Source organism: Pholcus phalangioides, unplaced genomic scaffold (genome assembly GCF_987345545.1).
Source record: "Pholcus phalangioides strain wild (caught in Gottingen) unplaced genomic scaffold, Ppha-v1.0 ptg000007l_1, whole genome shotgun sequence".
NCBI classification, from domain to species: domain Eukaryota; kingdom Metazoa; phylum Arthropoda; class Arachnida; order Araneae; family Pholcidae; genus Pholcus; species Pholcus phalangioides.
In genome coordinates, this window is record NW_028301600.1 from 26745401 (window position 1) to 26764864 (window position 19464).

The 19464-nt window shown below is 36.5% G+C and overlaps 1 protein-coding gene across 3 annotated transcripts in view; it reads left to right on the forward strand.

Annotated features, from left to right (window-relative positions):
- Nucleotides 1–19464, forward strand: part of LOC149085120 (small glutamine-rich tetratricopeptide repeat-containing protein alpha-like) — an 89056-nt gene that overhangs the window by 66862 nt on the left and 2730 nt on the right. For all 3 annotated transcript variants that reach the window (XM_089232931.1, XM_089232933.1, XM_089232932.1), the window contains one exon: nucleotides 8900–9006. In XM_089232931.1, coding sequence (XP_089089057.1) covers nucleotides 8900–9006 — 107 coding nt within the window. The remainder of the gene's footprint in view (nucleotides 1–8899; nucleotides 9007–19464) is intronic.

Consider the following 19464-nt stretch of genomic DNA (forward strand, 5'->3'; position numbering starts at 1 on the left):
GAATTCTTCTTGCGCATCACAGGGACAATAAATTTTTCAAAAATAGATCTGGCTGAAAAGGAGGTGAGATCTTGATTTACGTGAGATCATGTTTGTGTGTAGGCTCGAGGATATTATATATAGACTAGGTATAATGAAACTACATGGGTTGAGCTTGAAAACAGAAAGTGTCATAAGTTTATGGTAGGAGTGTGTTATAATCCACTGAATAAGGGTCCGAACTACATCTTAAAAAAACTTCATGAGGTAATTCTCTACATGTATAAGCATAACAAGGTTGTCATATTAGAAGATTTCAGTTACGTGTGTATCAATTGATTGGGAGAACTTATTGGCTTGAGATCAATATGAGAAAGACTTTCCCAAGTTGGTACTTAATGTTTTGTATCAAGCCATCAGGGGCGCTTCTATTTCAGATTTGGTTCTCACTAGTTCCAAGGATGTTGTTGAACATGTTTTGGTGGGGGGAGGGGTGAGTTTTCTTCTATGATGATCGTGTCAATAGTTTTCTTTAACTTTTCTATGAGTAAAGCAGATAACAGAAGAATGGTTCCTTGTTTTTGAAGAACCAGCTTTGATCTTTTGAGAGAGGTTAGCAAGAGTTCTCAGACTGGTTGGAATCAGTTGGTTAGTGCAGGGCTCGGCACAAATCACTTTTTTCACTAAAACTCACTTTTTTAGAAACTGCTCACTTTTATTACATATTTTCAGGCTCAGGTCACTTTTTCCATTTTTTTTTAGCAAAAAACCTCGGTCTCACACGCTTTTCTGCTGTCTGTTTTTTTTTTTTTCTCTTCAAGGAGGAACTTTACCAGTTCAAGGTTGTTAATTTTCTCCCTCTCTTCATTGAACTATGATCGTTAGCTCCCTTCCCGTAGAACCTCTATATACAAGGAACCCCTATATATGAAGGTATCTTATCTTCCTGGAAGCATACCATGTGACGTCAGCGCAACTTGATTTCAAGGCGCTTGGAAAGAAAGCTCCTTGGTTAAAAAGTCGTCATTTTATGGAAAAGCTGGTCAGAAAAAAACTAGCATAAAAGGCGTACTTACAACAAAGAATTTTTTCCCCTCTACTACCTTTCTTTCTTATTTCTCCTCGTGCTCACTCGTTCTTTCATTTTCATCTTATTTTAAAATTGATCCTTTATTTTATTTGTTTCAAAAAGTTTTGAAAAACTTAGAAAAGCGTAGAAAGGCATGGCTACGATGTAATGTAGTTATTCTCTCACACATAGTTGTTGATGAATTTCATAAGTTCAAAACTTTTCTGGTTAGCAGAATGCTAACTAGCTTTAATTATTTCACACTATTATGTAAAAAAAAGCAATTTCGATATGTTCCATTGAAATGCAAAGTTTAGTAAAAACTAAATTCAATTTCAATTCATTCAATTTGATAATAATCAAAATTCATTGTCCCCATTTGGTCTTTCTAAAAATATTTTGGTCACTTTAACATTTTGGAGTCACTATTTTCACTCCATGATCCCTGCTGAGCCCTGTTAGTGGGAAGAATTTGAGGCGAAACTATCCTCTGTTTTGCATGGCATTACCCTTTGTTTGTAAAATGAATGTTGCACCCACTCTTGTTCACGAAGCAAGTGCTTAATCTTGAAAAGAAAATGGCATTCACAAAGTATAAAAGTAGAATCTGGAAACTGTTGATATGTACTGAGAAAAAGAAGGGCGTTGAAGACAGTGATTAGGGAAAGTGAAAAGAAAGTTGAATCTAGACTGGCAGTTAAAAGTGGCGCTGACTTAAAAGCAGTTTTTCCAGTATGTAAACAATGGATGTAAGGGGCATTTGGCCCCCCTCAATAGAAGGATCTGGGGTAGAGAGCAGTGTAGGCATGTGTAATGCTTTTAACGTCCGTTTTTAATAAAGATATCCAAAGTACACGTGTGTCATGGGGTGATAGAGCCCTCAGTGATATTCAGGTGGAAGATGTGGAAATCCTAAAACTTCTAAAAAATTTATGTGCAAGCAGATCACCAGGACTGGATCATATTTATCCTACGGTCTTTAAAGAATATGCTAATGAACTGTTGGAGCCAGTTGCAGATTTACAGAATTAGTGTTGCTGAGGGTATTGTCGCAGGGGTTTGGAAGCTTACTAATGTAGTTCCGATATTTAAAAAAGGTGGTAGAGAAACCATGTCAAATTATCCAGTGAGCTTGACGTGCTCAGTCTCAAATTCTGGAAATTATCATCAAAAGGCAATTTGTGAAATGGATAGACGAGAATAAGGTGTTAGAAAACCAGCATAGGTTTAGGAAGGGTGTACTATATTTATTTAATAGTATATTCCCAGTTTGCTTTAATGTTTCCCAACATTGAAATCTATTTGCGAATGACAACAATGAAAGACAATTTTTTCCACTAATATTATTTATTAACAACATTAAATCTGTACCAGGATGGACGTAAGCACGTCCAGAAGTCTGTCAGCAATATTCCATCACCAACAAGAGAGCGTCCCCTCTTGGTTTCACATGCAGACCACTGAAACGGGTAGAGAGACATCCAACGAGAGGAGAAGCGAAGTTACTCCTGCAGCATCACAACTGGAAACTGTTTTGTCAACTCATGACAATGAAAGAAGAACCCTTCGCACAGAGCCAGGCCGGACAACTCGGCAATGAACCTCTACATAATTGAATATATAACTCAAGCGTGTGAATGTGTGTCGATACCTAGCACACTGCTGATATATGTTGCAACGTTTTCATTGCATTAAGGGTTTTTGTATGCATATCTGCAAGTGACCAGGCAAAGACACATTGACAATGAACAAATAATTTATTAAGTTTCCTAACAACAAAGAATTCTGAACTGAAAAGTTAATCATCTTCACGAGTCGGAGATTTCAAAGGGGTCAAGGTAAGTCCACAAACAGTCCTCTTGACGACAAGTAGTAACAAGTCTGTAGGGTCTGGTCGATGGAGATGAGTGAGAGGGATCCACTCCGTGGAGAAGACGGGTAGTTGACAGTGAGTCTCTAGGTCTGGTCGGTGGTGACGAGGTTGTAGCGTCTGATAGGCAGCGGTGAAGATCAGTGACAAGGTTGTAAGGCCCTATAGGCAGCAATGAATGATCGGTACCAAGATCGTAGAATCCAGTTGGCAGGGAAGAATGATCGGCGATGAGTCCGTAGGTTCCAGTCGGTGGCAATGAATGACTGGCAGCGACAAATCTGTAGGTTCCAGTCGGTGGCAATGAATGACTGGCGGCGACGAATCTGTAGGTTCCAGTCGGTGGCAATGAATGATTGGCGGCGATGAGTCCATAGGTTCCAGTTGGTGGCAATGGATGCGTAGGCTCCCGATATTGGATTTAGTCCATCTGATGACAAAGCAAGAGCATTCAAGAATGGTAGGTTAGTCCAGCGTAGCAGATCGAGAAGAGTATCTGACAACTCGGCATAGGCAACTTCTGGTGGAGGTGACCCTCAGTGAAGGGGGAAGTTTACTCAATTATTTCTTGGCAATAGCTTGGCAGATGATTCCAAAGATGGAGAACTCTTAGCACACCAGCAGTGCTCACGCGTTAACAAATCAAAAAAGATGCGAGTAAGAAGGAACTACACCTTCTTATTTGAGTTAAAGTGCTCCAAGCGCCATCTAGGCTTATTTCCATACTAGGAAGAAATTCTCTCCACACTAGTGCAGTGACATAGCAAAAAAATGTATGTCTACGTGAGGAAGATTATGTCGCTCCTCGGGAGACGTACAATCTAGGATCGTTGCGCGATCTCGGATCACAGATCGTCACAATATGGAGGAAACCCTTCATCTCATCAGCTATCAGAGAACGAATCATGTCTGTGAATGGACGGTACTGAAATTATCATAAATCTTTTAACAAATAATATCTCATTTGCATATTTATACAAAATAAAATACTTACGAAACTTTGACATATTGGCAACATGCAGAATGTAAACTTTCAAACTGAGCACAACTCAGGTCTATCGCCATCTATGGGCAATTTACTACCTAGTGAGTTGTGCCGGACGGTATGCCTAACAGTCTGAGTGCATATGTAGTGTTTGATTTTTTTCAGTGCTGCCATCTATATTTCAGAAGTGAATGATGTTTTATTATTGAATTACATACATTTATACTGTTTGTAGGTCAGTTGCTCTCTGTGGCGAGACTTTTTAAATGGTTGATCGGCTCACATTCGGGCCTTGAAGTTGGGAACCACACTAAGGTACCTCTACGCTATCTCAATCTTCGGGATATCCATATTTATCGATTGGTAAGGGACAATTCTAGGTTGTGGTGTTGCAAGGAGTTTCTCATTAATGAGGTTGTTAATAATATTGAAATTAATTAAATAATTAGAGCGCAGGGGTTCTCAAATTTTCCACCCGCAGCACCCCCTTTCCTTAATGCATATCCGTGGCTTCTGAGAGCAGTTTTACAAAGAACAGGGTTCGCACATCCTTACTAACTCCTTAAAAACTCCTAACTTTTCATTTCCCTCTGGAAGGGCCCTTATAACTCCTTACTTTTTGCAGCCACGCCTGAAAAGGTCCTTTTTTTTTTCTCTGAAGGGATGATCTTTCTTAGAATAGGCATTCCCCATGGTGATGAATAGCATTGCCTAGAAAAATAAGAGGAAGCTTCCCCCGAATGTAAAGAGGAAGAAAAGAGAAAAAAAAACGCTCTCTCCTTTTGTAATAGGAAATGTGAAAGCAGGGGATGGGATTAAAACATCCAATGGTTGTGCATACCTGCCAACCGTTACGATTTTGTCGTATTTAGTAAATTAATACGATTATACGCTTTTGCTTTTAAAAATGTGATTTTTTACCGAATCGAGAGTTTTGACGTGTTTTCCTGCCTATGTCGTGAACTGGTCAGCGTTGGAAATCGATTGTCTGTAGAACGACATCACTCCGCTGAACCAGTAGCCCAAAATTCCCCCATGCCCAGTGGTGAGAAAGTTTTTTTAAGTTTTTACTTTATGCGGCGAAACAATGTCTCGAACCTCCTATATTACGCAGTATACTGAGTGCTAACCTCGCAGCTTTCTTATTTTTCCTACTATTTTCCTACTTTCGCCGCAATCGTCTTTTTTTTACTCTGCAATTCTCTCCTACTATTCCTATTTTATCCCTCCTTCCCATTTGCTTACTCACTACGAAACTACAATAACTCACTACGAAAATTCCGAGAAACCGCAAAATGTCACTGCTTTCCGCAGTTTTTTGGACGTGTTTTATTCACATTACATTGAAAAAGAAGAAAGGAAAAAAAATTCAGTTCCACTGTAGTAAGGGACGACGACAAGCGTATCTTTTCGCCGCCGCGCCTAAAAACTGAAGTCCAGTGGGGAAAGCGAATCTGTTTCGCAGATTGGTTGCCGTAAATAAAAAGGCAAAAAAAAAGAGGAACAGGCTCTATCCACACACAAGAGATTCTATGTGAGACAATGGGTTTATCTCTCCTGGGATCCCGTAACGAGCGTTCATCCCTGAAGCCAGGTTTTCCTAGGAGTAGGCTTTTTGCGCCACGTGAACCTACCTGGATCATTTCGTGTCGGCAGAAATGAGTTACATAATGACGTTACGCATTTGCGTTTTCCAAGCGTGGCGCATCGGCTCAGAACGGCTATATAGTATATGACCCTGGCGTTATATACTCTATCGGCTGCATACTCCGGTTTAAAGAGAAGAGACACAACACGAAAATGAAGGGAAGATTGCTGTGAAACGCGCGGCACACGACGCTTAACTCTTCCAGAAGCAGTCTGCCAATCACGCCCGACGTAAAGGGCTGTAGTGAGCCGTATTGTGCTCTGTAGGAAAACAGTCGTACTGCTTTTCATATTGACTGCGTGTCGCGCTGGTTGATTCATGTTGCGCGCCATCGAAAACCCGGCTTTTAAAAGTGACAGCCCGTGCCACGTCTGGTTTTACAGGAGGGGGGGGGAAGGACGAGCCGATCAGCCGCTATAGCTGAACCCACTTTTTTTAACCATCAGAAAATAACTTTCGGGTATCTTTATGTTAGGGGTCATTCAAGTGTTACGTCAGCATGGATGGGGGATTTTCGATTTGCTGACTTGATGACGTGGAGGGGGGGGGGTGGATGATTCTTACGTCATCAACCACCCTTTATAAAAAAATATGAAGTATTCTTAATGGCGTCTTACTCGGTGCGCGAAAAACGAGTAAAACTTTTCACTAGTTTGTGGGCACCTGAACTAACATTCTCCCTATTGAGTCCCCTGCAGAGTCACTCTAGTGATCTTCAAATACTTAGCGGATCCAAATGCTCTGGAGCTGTGCCACACGTCATATAAGTGATCCGTGATTATGCCGCAGATCACTTAAGTAATCTGGGAATGTGCTGCGGATAACTTGAGTGATGTAGAACCGCATTGGGGGCAGGACCAATACTCTAAAACTTTGTCACATGTCATTCAAGGGATCGCTTAATGTGCCACAGATCGCTTAAATGGTCTGGAATTGTGCCACGAGTCACTTAAGCGATCTGTAAATGTGTCACTTGGTTCATTGTTACAAAAATAGATTTAGGGACAGGCCACATCATAACGCCAGGGCCACATTTGGTCCGCACAGGTTGAATGTTTACCGCGGGTCAAGGGTTACCAAGGGCTTAGAGAGGTAGGGTCGCAATGAATTTCTTGAGCAATTTCGGGTTCTTAGCCTTCAAATAGCATTGAAATTAACAAAAATATATTATAATAACATATAAAGATATTTGTTTCGAAATTGTAAAAGATATTTTTACAATTCTTTTAAAAAATATTTTGTGGATTGAAGAAATAAATTTTTGATCATCTGGGGGGAAGCCCCCCAATTCAGATTCAGATTCCACCAATAAGCGTTAGGAGGAAGGGGGCAGAGCGCTGACGGGGAGGGTGAGAGTTTTGCTGACTTTTTCTGACAAGAGGGGTGAGTTAAAAATTGCTGAAAATTTGCTGACGTAATGCTTGAACAGCCCCTTATTTTAAAGCATACATGTGCTCAACACATGGCCTAAATGTGGCCTGCCTCAAGTGGCTTGTGGCAAATTCATACTTCAATTGAGCGGCCCGCAGCACATTCCCAGATTGTTTGAGTGAGTGATTTCCGGGGGGGAAATCACTCACTCTTTCTTTCTTTCAAACCAAGCACAACTCAGGTCTATTACCATCTATGGGTAATTTACTATCTAGGAAGTTGTGCTGGAAGTGTGTGTGTGCGTGCGTGCCTAGAGTTGCTGCAAATATAAATAATTTTGTAAGAAAAATGTTTGTCGGCTGTGGTTTTTATTTTGAATAATTGGAGGGGGAATGAATATCACTTTTAGAATTTTTATAATTTATGTGATGCTGTTATGAGTTATATTTTTGACTAATACTTGAAGGTTTTAGAATGCTTTGGTGACAACAGAAAGCATGTATGTGGATTGATTATTTTATGAATTCTTATGATGCTGAGTAACAAATCAAAACTTGTAATTTTTGAACCACTTCTACATCTATATTTTTGAGAAGAGGGAAAGTTTGTTTGCAAATTAAAAATAAATTTGCATATGTGCCCCGCCCCTTTTTTTGCTGTAAAACTTGTAAGTTATGAAGTTTGCCATGACTCCTTAAAAACAGCTTGAAACTCCTTAAAAAGTCCTTAAAAACTCCTTGCTTTTCATTTTGAAAATTTTGTATGAACCCTGAAGAATCTCTGAAGAACCTTTGTCAGGGCTGCTTCGCCTCAGCATCCTATTTAAGGTTGATGGCTCACCAGGGCCCGGGGTGCACAGTTTGAGAACCCCCCTTGCTATAGCCATCTTCCAACACATTTTTTCTGTTCTTCAAATTGGCCTTCCATCTTTGCTAACCTTTACCAGTTTACTTGCCTTTTTAAGTTGCATTCCTCTGCCAGCTTAAACTACTTGTTCTTCTCAGATCTTTACTTCCAACTTCTTCCCAGAATTCGAATAGGTGTTTTTTCCACAAGCCGTCTGTGCTTTAGATTTTCAGCTATAACATGTCTTCTCTGTCTTAAATTACCCTTCTTAACACCTTTTTCTGTATTTTATCTTGATAACTTTTATATCCCAGAGATATCGGCTCCTGACAGGTGCTAATGTGAGTCAATCTCCCCATTGAAAAAAAAGTCTCGCCACAGAGAGCAACAGGCCAACAAATATTCAATCATCACACTTTACTTCTGAAGTATATATGGCAGCACTGAAAAATCAACCACAACACTAGATATGCACTTGGACTGTTAAGTACACACACTTATACTTCCAGCACAACTCACTAGGTAGTAAATTGCCCATGGTGATAGACCTTAAAGTTAAAGGGGGCATTCAGTGTCTTCCCAAAAAAGAAATTTGAGAAAATATATTTTGAAGTAGTTTTTTGAACCAATGAAGTGAAGGTGGGGAGTTTGAGTTTTGATTCTTAATTGTAGGAGCTTTGGCTTGATGGACTAAGTGGGGAAGGACAAGGTATGAGGCTTATTATTTGTGTTTTGATCATTTTCTTAATTATTTCACTCCTTAGAAAATCATTTATACCCTTCCCATTTAATTCTAAATTGTCTTAATATTTAATAAAAACTATAGTCATCCTAAATGCCTGGGTTTTTGTTCACAACAGTATTTGTTTCATCGAAGAGGGCAAGCAGTGAGTAAATACAGTACTTATTGAATTATGGTTTCTTCTTTTGCTATTTAAAAAGCATTTCCTTACAATAATCAAATTTTAATGAATTTCATATTTTTGACTTTTTTTATAAGCTGTATCAGTCAGATATTTACCTGCACCAACCAAAACGTATGTTATGTGTAAATTCTCAGTATTGCAAAGCTTCCCCTGTTTATTGAAAAGATTGGTATGAATTCTGATATTTCTTACATTTTTATTATAGGGGTTTACGATTGGCTCAGCAGATGCAGGCATCAAATCCCCAATTTATTGAACAGCTTCGAGAGCAGTTGGCATCGGGAGTTCAGCGTACACAAAATGATAATGGAGGTAATATTAATTTTTCTTAATTCTATTGAAAAATAGTATGTCTTCCTGTTTAACTGAGTAAGAAGGGTGAAATTCCAAGTCTACCCAAAAAAAGAAATTTGAGAGAAAGTTTCTTAAAGTTTGAGTTTCGATTCTTGTGGGAGCTGTGGCTCAACGGTCCAGATAGGGAAGGGCAAGATATTATTAATTATGATTACAATGATACACGTCATTATAATACCTGTTCACATAAATCCATCAAAGATGGTTTAAATCTTCCATCTTATTTCCCTCCTAGTGAAAGTTTCCAAGCAAGTTTATATTCACCAAACCAATCCCCATTCAACCTTAATCTTACACATGCAATGGTGGGAACTCTGTGCCAATTGCGCTGCACTGCGCCAAAATTAACATCTTGTGCCATCCTGCTCCAATAGGGTATTTTCATATTTTTCTGTGCCAAATAGCAAATTTTGCTTCAGTATGCCCGGAATTTCGGAAAGGAGGTCAAAAAATTTTTGTTCTTGCTTGCCGCGAAACAATTTTTTCCAAAAAGATAGTGTTTTATTCCACTGTACTTCAACTATCGCCTTATTTAAACTATCAGCCTATCATCGGGCTTTCCATCGCGAAACCCCAATAATATCCGTGATCGTGCAACTGAAGATGGTTTGCAATGGTCTTTCAGCTTTAAAGCGCAAATGCGAGTCAGGGGGTGAACTATCTCTGCAGTCCTTAGTAACTACTAGTCCTAATGAACTACCGGTCGGAGGACTGCAGCTAAGGACCACGTCAACTACTAGTAGTTAAGAGGTACTATGAACTACCAGTCCTTAAGGTCACGTGACGTGAAACAGTAGTTAGAGGGAGAGAAAATTTTTGGTTTCGAGAGTAACAGATCGCCAACCAATCGGGATGCCGTTTGAAGCCTACAACTACTACTAATTATTTAACAATCGTTTTTCCGCAGAGGGTGGTGGCAGCGATTTCATGTTTACACCTGATTGTAAACAAACTTTTTTTTCCGAGGGACTCGCCACACATTTTTGTCACCCGTGCTTTGCAATTTTTTTTACTCGAACATCGCCAGCTAGTTTAATTATTTTGTAAACGTATGAGACGTTGCATTTTTCATCTTGCGACTTTTTTTAGAATAAGATTCGGTATTTTTCTTGTCCGAGCTCATGGATCCCACTTTTGGATACTTGAAAAATCGAGTATCTGGGACCCCTGCTGCATATAAGCGGGTCGCATACTGATGAAATCCAAATTTGAAAAAAAGAAAATTCTTACAACAAAATGCTAAATTTTAAATTAAGGTTACCGGCACTAGTTGAGCCTATGGTCATAGTGTGCCTTTCCGGGCAGACTTTCCCTTTTTTTTTGGGGGGGGGGGCTTTTCTTGAAAGGGTTATTATGCAAAATAATTGTAGATTTTTGGGCCCCCTATTCGCCTCGGGGGCCCTACTCGAGGCCCCAGCTGAATACTATTTTTAATATTGAATGCCACTTTTTTTTAAGACCAATTTGTTAAAAATGATTTTTTATTATCCATTTTTATTCCTTTTAAATTCATTGAAACAATGAATTGCAAATTATTTTCGGAGCAACTAAAATATTAAATTATTGATAATTTATAATTAAAAGAATTAACTGCCTTGCTGCGTATTATAGTTCTATATTTTAAACTATAGGTTTCTCCTCGGTATTAAAAAATATCAGAACACGATTTTCTATGAATGAGCACTTACCTGTTAATGGAAGTTTATACTTCAATATTTAAAATATATATACGTCAATATTAAAGATCTTTCATCAATTTATCTGTTTCATATTTAGCTTCCAACAAACAATTTCACCTGATAACTTTCATTTTGACAATATATTTCATTTGAGTTGATTAGAAGATGATTGATTGAAATTGATTAATAGAAACATGAATTAAATAACAACTTGCACATATGATTTGTCATACAAAAACATTTTATTTCAAACATATGTTCATAGAGAGTTATCATAATCACAATTTATTGGTTGTACTTTTCTTAGAAATCGCATCTTTCGAGAATATAATTTTTTGAGATTCATTAATTTTCATTTGCATCTTCAAATGTTGATTTACCTGAAATTAGAAAGAGGAAGAAAAAAACACCTTTATTATGCTTATCAATATTTAAATGTACTGTATATTTTATTTCAAATTATAACACAGTCTTTAGTTGTATAAGTAGAGATAATTCGTGCACAATAGCACTTAGTTGACATTGAGTCGACTCGCCACCATTCTATCACAGTAGGATCCAAAATGTATAAACTGTGTTTTGCAAGGGAGGCCTGGCGTTCCACATAGATGCACATGTTCATGTCTAGATGTATTTACCTAGGGCTTGGCAAATCTTAAGAGCCAACATTGCAAAAAAAAATTCATACTGACACCTAAAATTTTCTATGCAGATCATAAAATATTTGGAGTTTATGTCTGAATCTTCCAACATGTGAAGATCATCACTAAGTGCTGAAAAAGTTGAATATAATTTTTTTTTACTTCGGATTATTTCTTCTAAAAATATGCTTGGCTGCCAAAAAATTTAGCCCGCGCCTTTTTCAACTTTTCGAGCCATGTTTCTACCCTAAAATTTTGGTCAGACAGATGAAGTGCAAAAACCTATTGGCGCGAAGCTTACTATATATTTTCACTCTACTCTTTCAGCTTTGCTCTAAAACACATCCTTAGCAACCTCTTGTGGATCGGGGAACCCCTATTTAAATTAACATAGAAATTTTGCAGTGTTGTATGGTCTCACTAGTTAAAAAGTATGATATTATTTGTCGTCAAGTATATTGTTTTAATATTTCCATTCACAAAATTTGCTCATCAGTAAATATAACACGTTTTTCAAAGAATTAAGATTGCTTTTCAGTTAGTAAAGCTTCTAAAAGTTTTTTTTTTAATGTCCTCCCTCTCATTTATATAGCGAAGACAAGTTTTTCAACAGTACATGTTTTTACTTGCACTGGTCAAATTTTGAGTGGTATAGGTAGCCATTAAGAAATCGTCTATCTTAATTTCCTCAATTCAATTATGTCAAAAACAGTTGTTCTTTCAATAGTATATGAAAAAATTATTATAAAGATAATTACTCATAGCAAGATATTTCTCGAGAGAAACCAATATGGTATGGACTAAAAACAATGCCACCTTTCCCCCTTGCTTATTTTGTTTTTGCACATATAAAATGTGTCGCTGAAATTACAATAATTTCAGAGGGAAGTATGTTTCTGTTGAGTTTTATATTGAGAAATATTCAAGTGATTGTACAGTTTACAATTTTTATGAATTTTCTCAACTTAAAATTGAATGTGTATAAATAGGTTATTTTATTCATGGTGCAATATAAATAAGACACTGAAATACAACATTTCTTAATAAACATGTGAATTTATGTAATACAGCCTCTCCAAAACGCTATTATGATTATGATCTGATACAACGTCAAAATTCTGTGGGTGGGATGGTGGTGTTAAATCGGGTTCGACTGTATTTGTTCCACTAGGGTTGTTGATACAAATGAAATCAGTGAAAATGATGATTGTTAAAATTTATGTCATTAAATCATGCATGGAAATATTTCATTTTACATGAAAATAATAATGGAAACTGTTGCTCAAAGTCAAATACAAAGAATTAAAATTACCTTTGTTTGCTCTGGGAGATTTGTTTGGTAACCTTGAAAACCTTCACATAACTTCGTAGCTACCTACAGCCAAGTTCCTGGGAAACAAAATTTTTCGGAGTTAGAAAAGTCTCACAAATGTATATACACTAATATATATATATAATCTCTCAGCTGTTTACTAACAACATTGTTAAAAAATAAATGCTTGTTAAAAGTTTCACTTCCATAACATCTCAAAATGTTATATTTTAAAGTTCTTAAATATTCGACATGGAAATTTGTTTTCTGTGTTTACCCATACACAAAAAAACAAAAACAATTTTTGACAAAAAATTAAATTTGAACACACACAGCAAGGTCATAACCAAAATACTGAAGTAGTAATACGTTTCGAACACTAATCTGCTTCCTCTAGTTATAATGTATATACCTCAATAAAAAACTGTGCCTGAAATTCCAACTTTGTTTTTTAGTTCCATTGTACGAATTTCATTTTTCATATCAACAAAACAATATAATGATTCCTTATTAAATATTCCTCATCTCAGAGCGAGTTACAGAGTGCAATTTTTCAGGAAGTGGCACATGATTTTTTCTCAAAATTTAACTTCCACTAAGTATTACAATATTGTTCATTTGAACAGTTCAAAATATCAAATCTATATTTTAATCCTTTAGTGCACAAGTTTTACAAAAATTAATATTTAACATTACTGCCAATTTTTACCATGCTTTATTTCAATTTCACCATTACTCATCACAAAAAAATAATTAAATTTTTTGTCATTTAGGTGCTGTAATTTATTATCAATGAATTGTAGCTTATTAGTTACTTTGTGCATTGAAGGGAGGTTGATCTAAAACACAAATTTTCAATTTCCTTATTTATAGGCGATTATTCATAGCATAGTCATCCAAGCACAATTTTTATTGTGCCAACAATATTCAAATTATTTATTTACACACATGCTCAATTTATTTAGACATAATTTTTCATTGAAAAAAAATAATACGGCAGAAAACATAGAATGTAAAATTTCAATCTGATATTATCGTAATTGCAGATTTATGTTTCATTTGCCATGTAAATATTTTCAATACAATCCAAAGTATACATGGGCTATTTGATATTTTTCAGCATTACCAAGTGGGATCCACTGCCCTATTGATTGCGTGACATTGCCCATTTATATTTTTAAATAACGCATTTACCGAGCAAAAAAATATTAAGAATATTTCTAAACACTCTTCTTATATAGTTCGATAGCAATAAAATAATTCTTACCTCAGTAATGAACATGCTAGCACTTCGTCGTGGCTTCGATCGCCGATGTCAACATCTGGTTTTGCAGGATATAACGATGAATTACTTCAACTTTGATGACATCGAAGATATAATCTAAGTTATGTCTGTCATTATTATCGTAAAAAATTGTTTAATTCGAAAAAAAAACAGCATATTTCATCACTAAATATCACAGCGAGAACTCGCGGCCAGAGACGAAATTTCCTCTTTTCCAAGATGGCCGCCGTGAACTACTTTTCTTGCTGCTTTAGGACTGGTGCTAGGCAGTCCTTAGCAGCGGTCCTAAGTAACTACTAAAAAAAAGTCCTTAGCTTAGAGATAGTACCGAAAAGTCGAACTACTGGCCATCTAAGGACAAATCGGGGCTTAACTACTTTTTTTCGGCTAAGGACGCAGAGATAGTTCATCCCCAGTTTCCGTTTTTAAAAAAAAGTCGCCACTGGAAGCAGCAGAAATTATTGTAGAGTCATTGCATCAAATCCTGATGTTTTGTGAAAAAAATTTCATTCCAGGAGTAAAAAGAGCATGTCAGCCGAATTACGATTGCTAATTTAGAAACTTTGCCGAATAAGGCAAAATTAATAAGGCCATTAAATCGCCAATGTTGCAGAATAATGAGTGTTAAATTGCCAAATAATGAGTAAGATCGCCAATCTAGCCAAACAATGAGTGTCAGATCGCCAATCTCGCCAAACAATGAGTGTCAGATTGCCAATCTCGCCTAACAATGAGTGTCAGATTGCCAATCTCGCCAAACAATGAGTGCTGAATTGCCAACCATCGTGTTGACTCTTCCGAAATTCTCTCCCATTTTGCAACAATTTCTTTCTGACTATAAAAAAATTGAAAACTTCATATAGAAAATTTATAATATCTATATAAAGACTAGGAGAGAGAATTTTTACCCCATTTGAAGGGCGGCTGTTCCAGACACCAAATAGTGCCCTCAGTAAGCAAAAATCATCTTAAATAGACTGGTGCAAAAAGTTTTATGACAGCCGCTTTTTCAACAAGGTGTCAAAAGCCTGAAACACAGAAAACAAAATGATGAAAAGATGTTTGATAACAAAAGACAGTGCAGTTGTTTTATTTTGAAAAGGGGTGAGGGTTAACGAAAATATTGTTAATTTCACTGCTCTTATAAATATCTGCTCCCAATCCTATATTTTGCTGCTCCGAAATGGACTTTGTCACTTCCCACCCCTGCACATGCAAAGGAGGCTTATACAGTCAGTCACAAAAGTCTACATACACCCTTAAAAATAGCATTATTGAAGAAAAAAAAAAGAATCAAGATTTCACCCTATTTTTATTCGAACATTGAGCAATTCAAACATGTTTTTGATAGAAATGAATAACATCAAATTGATATTTATTTAAAAAAACCAATTTGAGTGAAAATAGCATGTCACAAAAGTCTACATACATGGGTGAAAAGTTTATTAATATGCACGACTTTTGCATTTGAATTGAAAATTAATATTTTGTAGGACCTTCATTCGATTCAATAACGGCATCCAACCTCCTGCTCATGGACTGAACTAGGTTTTCTGTTATATCCACTGTGATTTTGGACCACTCTTTCAACAATGTCTGTTTCAAACATGCTTTGTTGGTAACACTATACTTGCGAACTCTTCTCTTGAGTTCATCCCATAAGTGTTCAATGGGATTCAAGTGAGGTGAATGAAGCTGTCTAGGTACCTTGTAAAGGAGCCATTCCTTCACAATCTTTGCAGTATGCTTTGGATCATTATCCTGTTGGAAGATCCATTGGCTTCCGAGACCTAATTTGTCGAAAGATGCTTGCAAATTATCTTGCAGTATCGGAGACGGTTCATCTTACCTTCAATGAATACTAATTTCCCTACTCCAGACGCTGACATGCATCCCCAAACCATCACACTGCCTCCACCATGCTGGACTGTTGGAGTCAGATTTTCAGGTTTCATTTCCTCAGTTTTCCTTCTCCAAATTTTTCCGTGACTGTCACTACCGAAAATATTATATTTGCTTTCATCTGTAATTAAGACACTTTTCCAAAAATCCATCCTTTTGATGATACTGTTTAGCAAAATCGAGCCTTTCCTTCTGATTTATGGTGGAGATCAGAGGTTTTCGTCTTGGAACTCATCCATGAAATCCTTTCGATCGGAGAATTCGTCTGACAGTTTCAGGATGCACAGTGTTGTTGGTCGTTGATGCAATATGCTGCATCAATTTGGGAGCGGATAATTTCGGATTCGACTTGACTTTATTAACAATCGATCGTACATCTCGATGGTTTATTAAACACATTTCCGGCTGATTCGTAATTTCTGACAATGGTTTGGACACTGGAACGGCTTTTTCCAATAATTTTTGAAATCTCGCCATAAGATTTTCCTTCTGTTCGCAACTTAATCACCACATTTCTTATTTCAACAGAAATCTCTCTCCATGGAGCCATTTCAACATCAGAACAAAGGCAATATGAGCCTAGTACAAGTACAGAGTTGCTTTTCCGTGTTTGAAGCAGTATTTCTTCTTGCCTCTCAAATACTACAACAATTTCACTTCACGCAACAGAAATGTGCTTGCTGTATGTAGATTTTTGTGACATGGTTGTCTATGAAATTTGCATATTCTTGCGAATTTATTTCATATTTGTCATTTACAGTAATAAAATTTTGTTACACTTTTGATACACGAAGTTCTGAAAATAATAGGTTAACCCCAAAATGTATGATTCCTTCAGATGTACCATTTTCAGAGGTGTATGTAGACTTTAGTGACTGACGGTATGTGTTCTAAAGGGTGGGCAAAAAGTCCATAGAAACTTTAAAAATTCATAAAAACCAGAAAAATAACTGAAAAAACTGTTGGCAGGGTTAGCATCGCTAGGTCAATGGAATTTTTTTAAGACAAGAAAAACATTGAAAACATCGGATAGGTTGCGCTGAGGTACACAGGTCAAAGAAAAGATGCTCAAATAACGACAGAATGCCTCCAATCTTGTATTACAGCAGTATGTGTTCCACATGACCACCACAGGGAATAACACATTTCAGGCAAGTCACAAATCTAGCAACAGCAGAGCGCAGCAGGTCTGGATGTATACATGGCACCCCTTGGCAGATTGCTTCTTTCAGTTCCGACAGATTGAATGGACCAGATCGATACACCCAGGATTTCAAATATCCCTATAACCAGAAGTCTGTCTGTGTCAAATCTGGAGACCGAGGAGGCCATGGGAACCGGCAACACCTGCTAATGATTTTGTTTTCTTCAAACGTCTGTATCAGGAATGCCTTGGCCAGAATAGCAGTGTGACTAGTTGCTTCATCTTGCATAAATGTGAAGATAGAAAGCGCATCTCTTCCACAAAAACAAAATGTTGCTGGATTTGTGACTCGCCTGCAATGTGTTATCCCCTGTAATGGTGACTAGTTCAGTCATGTGGAACACATACTGCTGTAATAAACGATTTGGAGGCATTCTGTTCGTTATTTGCGTATCTTTTTTTTGACTTGTGTATGAGCCTATCAGCTGTTTTTTTGAGTTTTTCTTTTTTTTCTGTTTTAAAAACATTGCTGTGACCTAGTGATGCTAACCCTGCAAACCATTTTTTATTTCGGTTATTTTTCCTGTTATTCATTTTTAAAGTTTGACTTTTTGCCCACCCTGTATTAAGTTTCATTGAAAAAGTCTGACATAAATAAAGGTAATTTTTTTATATTCAAAATTTTTGTTGTATTTAGGTGTTAGTTGATAGGCTGTCACTTTGACCAGGTCTGATCTTTTTATTGTGTTTGTGTAAACTTTTCCACTACTACAGTAAATTTTATACATTCCAGCAGAGTTATATGCCTCTTTATATTTTGTGGTTTGCAAATAGGATCAGTTCTAGACATTTTGCTGCTCTGAGGAGAGTATTATTTGTATCGCCCTTTCTACAACCTCAGATAAGACCACAGTATTTTTAGATCTGCCTATATCAGTACAGTGTGTAAGATGGTGCCTTCCTAAGAAATTTAAGTTACTGAATTACTTTTTTTTTAGATGAATTTGATAAAATCAAAAGAAATATTTTTGAAAGTGCTAATAAAAAAAATTTAATTTGTCCTGTAAAATATGGGTTATATGGTCAGCCCATATTCAGAACTGAAACTTAATCTCACCAGATCAGTAATGAGTTTCAGCGTGCAAGGGTCAAGCACTGAAAGTGCGAGGCTTGGTGGTTAAGAAGAGGAAGAGGAACGGGTTGGTCTTGTAGGTTCTCTTATACGAGGTGCATAAGTGGGGGTATCCCATAAATAGAGATACAAACTTTAAGGGGAGGTAGAGAACATCAAAAGGATTTAGAATTGCATAAGAACCCATGACTGGAAATGTCATTGTATATCACTAGTCAGCGCTGGAGGTTAAATACATGATTTTTTCCCCTTCAAGCTGTAGTTGCCATAGGAGGAGCATGCAACTGTATATGAACAAAAAGCTGGCAGGAAAAATCACATCCCCCCCTCCAGCACTGTCATGAAAAGTGCCGACTCACTGAGTATGATAACGTTTCCGTCAGTATTGGATTTTTAACATGACAAACATCAAAAACTTGAATGAATGCTTTTGGGTAATGTTTTGAACACAATAGGTATATAACATGATGAAAAACTTACTTTTTTGGCATATTACAATAATTAAAACAAAATAATTTCCAATTTTGAATTTTTCAACAGTCTAGAACAGGTGATATGTAATTTTATGGTCCATTTTATCTAAAGTGCTGATTACCTGTGTTCGATTTACTATTGAAATGGAGCAGTTTATTCAAAATATGACCAGGATTAGGTTTTTGACTTCAGGAACAAACTGTATCAAAAAGTCAAACTTACTGTTGATGCTTTCAAATATTTTTTTTTAACCCGATAGATATGTTAAATAACAAAACACTTTTATGTAGTTTAAAGTGTTTTATATTTTAAATTTTATAATTACCGAGAAAAATATCTATTTTGATATTTTAAATTTTCTGATCTTCCTAAAATTTTATTCCATTTAAAAATTCTCACACAGCGTCTGTTATTATTAAACTTAATTTTACCTAAACATTTCTTAGCTCGGGTTGTTTAAATCCAGAGTTTTAAAGAGTATTTTCAATCAAGGCAGAGCTGGCAGGATTTGATACCCAACACATTTGTTTTGCTTGTTTAAATACAGCTTCTATTATAAAACCATTGCATAATGAATGCTAGTAAATATACCATATCATAGTCACAGTAAGTCATTCTTTCTTGTACAGTAAGTTATAGGAGTTTCTTATACATCATATATGCACAACAAGGGTATTGTTTTAAGTATTGGTGATTATCTAGATAATTTAATATAAACAGAAATCAACATCACATATTACATAAAAGATCTTTTTGTACACCTATGTTATAAAGAGTACAGCTGATGTTTATACACACATATATATAGTAAACAATCTTGAATTGAAGAATATCAAATCATTCCATA